The sequence below is a fragment of the Rhinopithecus bieti genome, unplaced genomic scaffold, assembly GCF_001698545.2.
Source record: "Rhinopithecus bieti isolate Rb0 unplaced genomic scaffold, ASM169854v2 scaffold_21531, whole genome shotgun sequence".
Lineage (NCBI taxonomy): Eukaryota > Metazoa > Chordata > Mammalia > Primates > Cercopithecidae > Rhinopithecus > Rhinopithecus bieti.
This window is the reverse complement of record NW_016810386.1, coordinates 193,494-203,629: the sequence shown is the minus strand read 5'-3', so window position 1 is coordinate 203,629 and position 10,136 is coordinate 193,494. Positions and strand designations below refer to the sequence as shown.

Genomic DNA, 10,136 nt, shown 5'->3' with positions numbered 1-10,136 from the left:
GCCTCCCGGGTTCACGCCATTCTCCTGCCTCAGCCTCCCGGGTAGCTGGGACTACAGGCGCCGCCACGTCCGGCTAGTTTTTTTTGTAGTTTTTAGTAGAGACGGGGTTTCACCGTGTTAGCCAGGATAGTCTCAATCTCCTGACCTCGTGATCCGCCCGTCTCGGCCTCCCAAAGTGCTGGGATTACAGGCTTGAGCCACCGCGCCCGGCTATTTCATTTTATTTACTTATTTATTATTATTTTTTTGAAATGGAGTCTCACTGTAGTGCAGTGGTGCAACCTCAGCTCACTGCAACCTCCGCTTCCCAGGTTCAAGCAATTCTGCCTGCCTCAGCCTCCCGAGTACCTGGGATTCCAGGCACCTGCCACCACGCCCAGCTAGTTTTTGTATTTTTAGTAGAGATGAGGTTTGTTGGCCAGACTGGTCTCGAACTCCTGACCTCAGGTGAAAAAGAATAACTGAACTTTAAGATAGATCAATAGATTAATCTGAAGAACAAAGAGAAAAAAGATTGGAGAAAAAAATAGCGCCTCAGAGACCTGTAGGAAAATATTAAGTGGTCTAACTTATTATTATTATTATTATTTTTTGAGACGGAGTCTCGCTCTGTCGCCCAGGCTGCAGTGCAGCCGGATCTCAGCTCACTGCAAGCTCCGCCTCCCGGGTTCATGCCATTCTCTCGCCTCAGCCTCCCGAGTAGCTGGGACTACAGGCGCCCGCCATCTCGCCCGGCTAATTTTTTGTATTTTTTTAGTAGAGACAGGGTTTCACCGTGTTAGCCAGAATGGTCTCGATCTCCTGACCTCGTGATCCGCCCGTCTCGGCCTCCCAAAGTGCTGGGATTACAGGCTTGAGCCACCGCGCCCGGCCCTTGGTCTAACTTATTGTAATTGGAGTTCCAGATGGAGGAGAGAAAGAATGGGACATAAAAATATGTGAAGAAATAATGGCAAAAGCTTCCCAGATTTGGAAAGACATACGTTTACTGACTGAAGAAGCTCAAGCAGCAGCAAGCAGTATAAATATAAAGAAAACCACTTAGGCAGAGTCATGGGCAAACTGCTAAACTTAAATAAAGCAAAAGTCTTCAAAGAAGCCTGGGAAAATGACATATTACATACCAGATAACAAAGATACAAATGATAGCCAACTTCTTATTAAACACTATGGAAGCCAGGAGAACACAGAATACATTGAGGCTGCTAGGAGTTAAAAACCGTCAATTCAAAATTCTATATCCAGTGAAACTGTCTTCAAAAATGAAGGTGGGCCTGGCACAGTGGCTCACATCTGTAATCCCAGCATTTTGGGAGGCTGAGGCAGGAGGATCGCTTGAGCCCAGAAATTTGAGACCAGCCTGGGCAATATAGTGAGACTGCATTTCTGGGAAAAAAAAAAAAAAAAAAAAAAAAAAAAAGGTGAATTCTAAATCTGTTAAAGACCATCTGTGAAAAACTCAGTAACACTCCACTTAATAGTGAAAAACTGAATGCTCTTTCTCCCTAACATTGGAAACAAGGGAAGAGAAAGTCTGTTCTCACCTCTTCTATTCAATGTTGTACTAAAGGTCTATCCAGAGTGATTAGGCAAGAAAAAGAAATAAAAGGCATCCAGAGGAAAAGAGGAATAAAAGCTATCTCTATTCACAGATAAAATGGCTTGTACAAGAATAGGCAACTAGAATAAATAGGGTGACTATAGTCAATAACTTAATTGTATATTTTTAAATAATATAATTGGATTATTTGTAGCTTAAAGGATAACTGCTTGAGGGGATGGTTACCCCATTCTCCATGATGTGCTCATTTCATATTGCATGCCTGTATCAAAACAACTCATGTACCCTAGAAATATATTCACCTACTATGTACCTACAAAAATGTTTTAAAATTTAAGAAAACACTAAAAAAAAGGAATAAGTGACTTTCACAAGGTTGAAGAATACAAGAGCAATATAAATCAATTTTATTTCTTTCACTAGCAAGGAACTTTCCAAAAATAAAATACATAAAACAATTACATTTGAAATAGCACCAAAAGGAATAAAATACAGTCTGACTTATGATGGTTCAACTTACAATTTTTCAACTTTACAATGGTGCAAAAGTGATGCAGTCAGTAGGAACCATACTTTTGAGTACCCATAAAATCATTCTGTTTTCCACTTTCAGTACAGTATTCAATAAATTAAATGAGATAGGAAGCCATGGGTGGGGAGATGCTGGAGTGGAAGCTTGGCAGGAAGTGAGATTGGTGCCTGGCAGATGTGGCCATGATGATAAGTACTAGTTTTGAATTAGCCTTCCTTCCCTTCCCTCCTTCCCTCCCTCCCTTCCTGCCTCCCTCCCTCCTTTTTCACTGAGTTTTGCTCTTGTTGCCCAGGCTAGAGTGCAATGGTGTGATCTCAGCTCACTGCAACCTCTGCCTCCTGGGTTCAAGCAATTCTCCTGCCCCAACCTCTCGAGTGGCTGGGATTATAGGCATGCACCACCACGCCCAGCTAATTTTGTATTTTTAGTAGAGATGGGGTTTCTCCATGTTGGTCAGGCTGTTCTTGAACTCCCGACCTCAGGTGATCCGCCCACCTCAGCCTCCCAAAGTGCTGGGATTACAGGCGTGAGCCACCACGCCTGGCCTACTTACCTTCTTTAAAAGATGAGTGTGGCCATTAGCCTTCAGTTCTGGCATCGGATTAGGAATGGCTTACTCCAACTATCAGCATGATTTCCAGGTCCATATCATCTACATGGAAAATATGTCAAAGAGCAGGAGCAGTGACTTCACCCGACAACATCCCAGTGGGAGGAAAAGAGAAACTGTGCTTATTCCTCAGGAATACTGAAGTGTCCTGCAGTAAAAAACAGGCTGGGCACAGTGGCTCACACCTGGAATCCCAGCATTTTGGGAAGCAATGCTTCCCACCAAAATCCACCACCTCAGGGTGGGTGGATTGCTTGAGGCCAGGAGTTCGAGACCAGCTTGGCCAACATGGTGAAAACCCATCTCTACTAAAAATAGAAAAATCAGAGCTGGGCGTGGTGGCTCACGCTTGTAAACCCAGCACTTTGGGAGGCTGAGGCGTGTGGATCACCTGAGGTCAGGAGTTTGAGACCAGCCTGGCCAACATGGTGAAACCCCGTCTCTACTAAAAATACAAAATTAGCCAGGCATGGTGGTGCATGCCTGTAATCCCAGCTACTCAGGAGGCTGAGGCAGGAGAATCGCTTGAATCTGGGAGGCAGAGGTTGCAGTGATCTGAGATCGTGCCACTGCACTCCAACCTGGGCAACAGAGTAAGACTCTGTCTCAAAAAAATATACATATATATATATAAAGTTCTTATTGGATTGGAAAATATAAATGTACACAATATTTAACACTATGTAACCTAAGAGCAAAAGGTTGCTATTATAAAACCAGTTAAATATTTAAACAGATACCTACCATTTTTTATACACCTTGTTCTTTAGTCAGACCCGGAAAAAATAAAATCAATGTTTTCAACAAGTGATGATTACTCCCTTTCTTTGTACAGAAATCTTTATCATCCCTCAGACAGTTCCTTCTAGAACAAATCTTCCTCTTTTCCCCCAGCCAGTCCCAGTGGGTTCACCTTTACAGGCTCCGGGAATATATATATCGGCCAGGTATGGTGGTGCACGCCTGTAATCCCAGCTACTCGGGAGGCTAAGGCACAAGAATCTCAAGGGAGATCTTCCCAATGAGCAGCACAAGAATTGCTTAAACCTGGGAGGCGGAGATTGCAGTGAGCCAAGATGGTGCCACTGCACTCCAGCCTGGGTGACAGAGTGAGACCCTGCCTCCAAAAAAAATAAAATAAAATAATAAATAAATACAAATTTAATCAAAGTGCAAATTCATACACTGAAAACCACAAAAAGCTGTGAAATTGAACGAGATCCAAATTAAAGGAAAGTCATGGTGGGGCGTGGTGGCTCACACCTGTAATCCCCGCACTTTGGGAGGCCAAGGCAGGCAGATCACGAGGTCAAGCGATGGAGACCATCCTGGTCAACATACTGAAACCCTGTCTCTACTAAAAATACAAAAATTAGCTGGGTGGAGTGGCACATACCTGTAATCCCAGCTACTCAGGAGGCAGGAGAATTCTTGAACCAGGGAGTTGGAGGTTGCAGTGAGCCAAGAATGCAGCACTGCACTCCAGCCTGGGTTGGACTTGGCTAGTTGATGTCAGCCACCTATTGACTTCTTGGAACTGGCACAATGAGCATATGAATCGAGCGGCCACAGTGGCAGAGGTGGAGGCTATGCATGGCCTCCTACTTACTAAAACTGATTTAACAACTACTGTCTCTGAAACCTCAACTAAACACTGACAGAGACCAACAGTGAGCTCCTAATGTTGCACTGTTTCTTCAGAAGACTACTAGGCCACTTCACAGCAAGTTGACAACGTCGGGCTTCTTTCATCGTAGAAGGGCCAGTGATCTGTTCTCACGTGAACAGATTTACTTTTTCTGGGTAAGGGTTTGACTCTTCTGCCCTTAGACCTTCAGTCACCATCACTACCTGGGGACCTAGAAAGGTGCGTGAAACTTGCAGGCTGCTCTGACCAACATCAAGAAGGTTCCAGCCAGGCTCTGTGGCTCACGCCTGCAATCTCAGCACTTTGGGAGGCTAAGGTGGATAACTTGAGCTCAGGAGCTCGAGACCAGCCTGGGCAACACAGAGGGACCCTATCTCTACAGAAAACTTTAAAAATTAGCTGGGCATGGTGTTGCACATCTATAGTCCCAGGTACTTGGAAGGCTAAGGTGGGAGGATAGCTTGAGCCTCGGAGGTCAAGGCTGCAGTAAGCTGAGATCGTGCGCTACTGTACTCCAGCCTGGGCGACACAGCAAGACCGTCTAAAAAAATCCTACATCGCCGGGCGCGGTGGCTCAAGCCTGTAATCCCAGAACTTTGGGAGGCCGAGATGGGCGGATCACGAGGTCAGGAGATCGAGACCATCCTGGCTAACACAGTGAAACCCCGTCTCTACTAAAACTACAAAAAACTAGCCGGGTGAGGTGGCGGGCACCTGTAGTCCCAGCTACTCGGGAGGCTGAGGCAGGAGAATGGCGTAAACCCGGGAGGCGGAGCTTGCAGTGAGCTGAAATCCGGCCACTGCACTCCAGCCTGGGCGACAGAGCGAGACTCCGTCTCAAAAGAAAAAAAAAAAATTCCTACATTTATTTAGTGCTTACTATGTACTAGGCACAACTCTAACTTTACATGTATCAAAGTAATTCAGTCTACAAAACCCTATGGGATAGGCAGTCTTATTAAATTCATTTCATTATAACCTCTCTTATTTTGGGGAGGGGGGATGGAATCTCCTTCTGTTGCCCAAGCTGGAGTGCAGTGGAGTGATCTCAGCTCACTGCAACCTCCACCTCCCGAGTTCAAGTGATTCTCCTGCCTCAGCCTCCCGAGTAGCTGGGATTACTGGTGAACGCCACCACACCTGGCTAATTTTTTTCTTTTTTTTTTTTTGAGACAGTCTTGCACTGTCACCCAGGCTGGACTGCAGTGGCACAATCTCAGCTCACTGCAACCTCTGCCTCCTGGGTTCAAGTGATTCTCCTGCCTTAGTCTCCTGAGTAGCTGGGACTGCAGATGCGCACTAGTACGCCTGCCTAATTTTTGTAGTTTTAGTAGAGACAGGGTTTTACCATGTTGGCCAGGCTGGTCTCGAACTCCTGACCTCAGGTGATCCGCCCGCCTCAGCCTCCTAAAGTGCTGGGATTACAGGTGCAAGCCAATGCGCCTGGCCACATCTCTTTTCTAACAACAAAAAAGTGTGCCAGAGGAGCCAAAGTGGTGCTACCACAGGCTTGCCCAGTTTATTTTTAAGAAACTTTACTTTAGGCTGGAGGCGGTGGCTCACACCTGTAATCCCAGCACTTTGGGAGGCCGAGGCAGGTGGATCACCTTAGGTCAGGAGTTTGAGACCACCCACCTTCAGGTGGGTGAAACCCCACCTCTACTAAAAATACAAAAATTAGCCAGACGTAGTCGCGAGTGCCTGTAATCCCAGCTACTCAGGAAGGTGAGGCAGGAGAGTCACTTGAACCCTGGAGGCAGAAGTTGCAGTGAGCCGAGATCCCGCTACTGCACTCCAGCCTGGGCGACAGAGAGAGGCTCTGTCTCAAAAAAAAAAAAAAAAAAAAAAAAAAAAAAAAAAAAAAAAAATTACGTTTGGTTCTAAGTTTTCGTTGTCTTTTTCTTTTTTTTTTTTGTGAGATGGAGTCTTGCTCTGTCACCCACTCTAGAGTGCAGAGGCACAATCTCGACTCACTGCAACCTTCGCCCCCTGGGTTCAAGTGATTCTCCTGCCTCAGCCTCCCAAGTAGCTGGGATTACAGGCGTACTCCACCATGCTCAGCTAATTTTTTGTATTTTTGGTAGAGACAGGGTTTTGCCAGACTGGTTTTGAACTCCTGACCTCGAGTGATCTGCCCGCCCTGGCCTCCCAAAGTGCTGGGATTATGGACTTGAGCCACCGTGCCCGGCCATGGCCCTAAGTTTCTTTGTTTCACTTTCCTTGCTTCTAAAATTAAAGATCTGTCCATCCGGTTTATGAAAGTTACTATTCAAATAAACTGCATGCATCAGAATCAAGACCCCTTTTTTTTTCATCTAGTTATCACAATTCAGAAGACTGGTAGGCACAGCTATGACACTTCAATGAGAAAGAAAGTCAGAAGTATTTTTGAGGGGCAGTGTTGAACAAGCATAATTTTTTCTTCTTTTCCTGTCAACTGAGTTGTGGTTTTTTGGGGTTTTTTTGAGACGTAGTCTCACTCTGTTGCCCAGCCTGGAGTGCAGTGGCGCGATCTCAGCTCACCATGAACTCCCTCTCCTGGCTTCAAGCCATTCTCCTGTCTCCGCCTCCCGAGTAGCTGGGACTATAGGCTCATGCCACCACGTCCGGCTAATTTTTGTATTTTTAGTAGAGTCGGAGTTTCACCGTATTTGTCAGGCAGGTCTCAAACTCCTGACCTCAGGTGATCCACCTGCCTCGGCCTCCCAAAGTGTTGGGATTACAAGCGTGAGCCACCGCGCTCGGCCCCTCCCCTGCTTTTTACTGATCAACTTTTGTTAAGCATTCTGTGGTCCACGGAAGAAAAACCCAAACACCAAAGAACAGTAAACTCGTACAACCAGCCTTCCAGCCATCAATATTCTGGATTCCAGAATGACTGAGGTTGGCCTTTGTTAATCATCGAAGGCTGATACCTGAGAAACACTTCCCCTCCCTTACCTTTACAGGCCACTTTTCTTTCAGTAATGCTGAAACACTGACTTAACAGTTGTTCCCCGGTCTAGCATTTAATAGGTAATCAATAATGTTTGCTGAATGTCAATAGCTAAACGTTAGTGACCTCTTAAAACGGTCTAGCAGAGTAAATCTTCGGCTTTATATCACATTCTTCGACCCAAAGGGCCCAAAATAGGAAAAGCTCTCTCCACTAAATCAGTTTCCTAAATTGGGGATCTTAAACTAGCAAAATTTCAGAAAACTTTTGGAACTTTCTGTCAAGAGCGTACTAAAAAAGTTTATTTTTTGTCGTTTACTATCATTAAAACCATAAAACAGCATTTTGCAAGGAAATTTTAAAAATTAAGAATAAGGCATAATTCCTTTTCCAGAAAGGTAGACACAAAACTATTCTGAAAAGTTTTTGTAATGCATTAAAACAACTGCATAACATTTTATTAACACTCTGTTACGTTTCTTTTTTCTTTTGTTTTTTTTTTTGAGACGGAGTTTTGCTCTTGCTGCCCAGGCAGGAGTGCAATGACGCGATCTCGGCTCACCGCAACCTCCGCCTTCCAGGTTCAAGCGATTTTCCTGCCTCAGCCTCCCGAGTAGCTGGGATTACAGGCATGCGCCACCACACGCGGCTACTTTTGTATTTTTTTTAGTAGAGACGGGGTTTCTCCGTGTTGGTCAGGCTGGTCTCGAACCCCCGATCTCAGGTGATCCGCCTGCCTGTGCCTCCCAAAGTGCTGGGATTACAGGCGTGAGCCGCCGCGCCCAGCCACCTTGTTACGTCTCATTGTAAATCCGTTTCTGTAGAAAATCCTTCCACACGGGTTAAAGGACACAACTCAATGTTACTTTATGGGATTAAGAAAAACCTTTCGAGTAAGGCCGGGCGCGGTGGCTCACGCCTGTAATCCCAAGACTCTGGGAGGCCGAAGCGGAGTATCACTTGAGCCCACAAGTTTAAGACCAGCCTGAGCAACATAGTGAGTCTTCTTCTCTTCAAGCCGAGTGTGGTGGCGCGCGCCTGTGGTCCCAGCTGCCCCAGAGGCTGAGGTTGGAGAATCGCTTGAACCCCAGGGTTGGAGGCTGCAGTGGGTCGAGATCGCGCCACTGCACTACAGCCTGGGTCACAGAGCGAGACTCCCGTCTCAATCTGGGGGGAAAAAAAAAAAGAGACTCCATCTCCATAAAAAAAAAAAAAGCTAAGGAAGTCAAAGCCTTCACTCTTCATTTCGCCTTCCAAAAGGAGAACAGGCCGGCGTCGGTCAACGTCAACTGGCCGGAGTTGAGTTGACAGCGCCGCCACTCATCGATGAAACGGCCTCTCGCGAGCACCCATCAGCTCATGGCCTCCGGAAGCGGACGTGGGGCGGGGCGGGGCGGGGTACCGCGCCTAAGGAGAAACGGAACCGCGGGCAGCCTCCCTCTCGCAGCAGCCTCAGGAATGCGTTCCGAGACACCCCTAGCCACAAGTCAGGACCGTGTACAAGATGGCGGCGCGTCACGTGGGCAGCGCGGTGACGCAGGACGGCGGCCCGCGCGGAGGCAGCGCCGTAGCTTCGCTCCAGCACACACTTGTACTCAGTTTTGCGCCCCCCCCCCCGGCCCCGCCCCCGGCCTGGTGTAGATCATGCCGCCAGTGGCGGCCCTGACTGCCGAGGAAACGGTAGCTTAGGATAGTTGGCTGTTAAGTGACACTAATTCTCCCCGCCCCACCTGACCCCGAGAAGGAGGCTAGTCCCCGCTGCGTGAGGGGTGGGGACGTGGGTAGTGAATTCGGAGCTACCTGGGAGGGGGGAGTGGAAGTTCCCGCCCTGGAGAGCGGCGCGGCAGCAGCCACAGGTAAGTGGGGGGCGGGGAGGGACGTGCCCCGTGGCCCGGGCGGGGAAGGACGCGGGAACGTGACGCCGGCGGGGACGCAGAGCGGGTCGCGCGCCGAGTGGGGGTCGCGCGCGGTGGTGGCGGGGGGGAGGGGCGCAGCGGAAGGGGAGGGGCCGCCCGCGCTTCCGGCCCCCGTGCCTTGGTGCTGCGCCGAGCCCTTCCAGTAGTGTGTCTCCTTCCCCTCGCTCCCAAATAAAAGTAAAGCCGGAAACCGCCCGCCGCGGGGTGGCTTTCGCCTCAGAAGCCGCCCTTTGCGGTCGCAGGCGTGAGCTCTCCGTGGGTGGTTTCGAGGTTGGGCCAGGAGCCTGGCGGAGGGCGGCGCGGCTATGGCCTCGGCGCGGTGTCTGCCGAGCGGAACCCGGGTCTGGTTAACCCCGCGACAGGGTCCTCTAAGCGCGTCGGCGCTGGCGACCCTGAGGGAAGAGGTGCCCATTACTCTCCTGGAGCTTGCAGTCTAGCGAGCAACAGACACACGGCATCGCGCACGCCCCAGACAGTTCTGGAGAGATGTGCCTGACAGCGGAGACAGAGTGGGGATAGTAGGCGGCTTTCCCCCCGGCTGGGAATGACACATGGGCGTCTGTTCCCTTCTGGATGGGCGACCCAGCCGAGGGTGACTTTCTCTTTTGTCTTGTATGTCGTAAAACGAAGCCCGGCATTTCTCAGTTTCATCGATGCTTTGCAGCGGGCAGCTGAATCGCTTTGAAATGACTGCAATGTGAAATGTCTGGTTGTGGCGTTAGTGTTTTGGAGAGCATTGATTGGGCGGGTGGTAGTCTTTGAGAACCTTTAGGCTTTAGAAGCCCGGCGTGGATCTGGCAGGCATCTTTGTCAAACTGGCCTCACCTGTGATGAGTCTGTAGGTATTTATGTCGCAGAATGCATTTTAACCTGAGGTTTTTGTTAACAGAAATGCGTTCTTCTTCTTTTTTTTTTTTTTTTTTTTTTTTTTTTT

At 48.5% G+C, this 10,136-nt stretch overlaps 2 protein-coding genes across 2 annotated transcripts in view; one reads left to right on the top strand and one right to left on the bottom strand.

The window, feature by feature from the left end:
• Positions 1 to 2,652: 2,652 nt before the first annotated feature.
• On the bottom strand, positions 2,653 to 10,095 carry LOC108541999 (nascent polypeptide-associated complex subunit alpha, muscle-specific form-like). Its single transcript, XM_017891758.1, has 2 exons — positions 9,087 to 10,095; positions 2,653 to 2,745 (listed from the first exon to the last, which is right to left on the bottom strand). The coding sequence occupies exons 1-2, from the start codon at positions 9,612 to 9,614 to the stop codon at positions 2,719 to 2,721; spliced, it is 555 nt and encodes a 184-aa protein (XP_017747247.1). The 5' UTR covers positions 9,615 to 10,095; the 3' UTR covers positions 2,653 to 2,718.
• Positions 8,835 to 10,136, top strand: part of ATF1 (activating transcription factor 1) — a 63,352-nt gene continuing 62,050 nt past the window's right edge. Inside the window, exon 1 of the mRNA XM_017891757.1 lies at positions 8,835 to 9,142. The gene's annotated coding sequence lies outside the window, so the exon portion shown is untranslated. The remainder of the gene's footprint in view (positions 9,143 to 10,136) is intronic.

Coding starts and splice junctions, on each gene's coding strand:
- LOC108541999 (XM_017891758.1), bottom strand. CDS start 9,614: ATGGGCACCTCTTCCCTCAGGGTCGCCAGCGCCGACGCGCTTAGAGGA. Junction 2,746..9,086: donor CTTCCACTCCCCCCTCCCAG/GTAGCTCCGAAT, acceptor TTTTCCATGTAG/ATGATATGGACCTGGAAATC.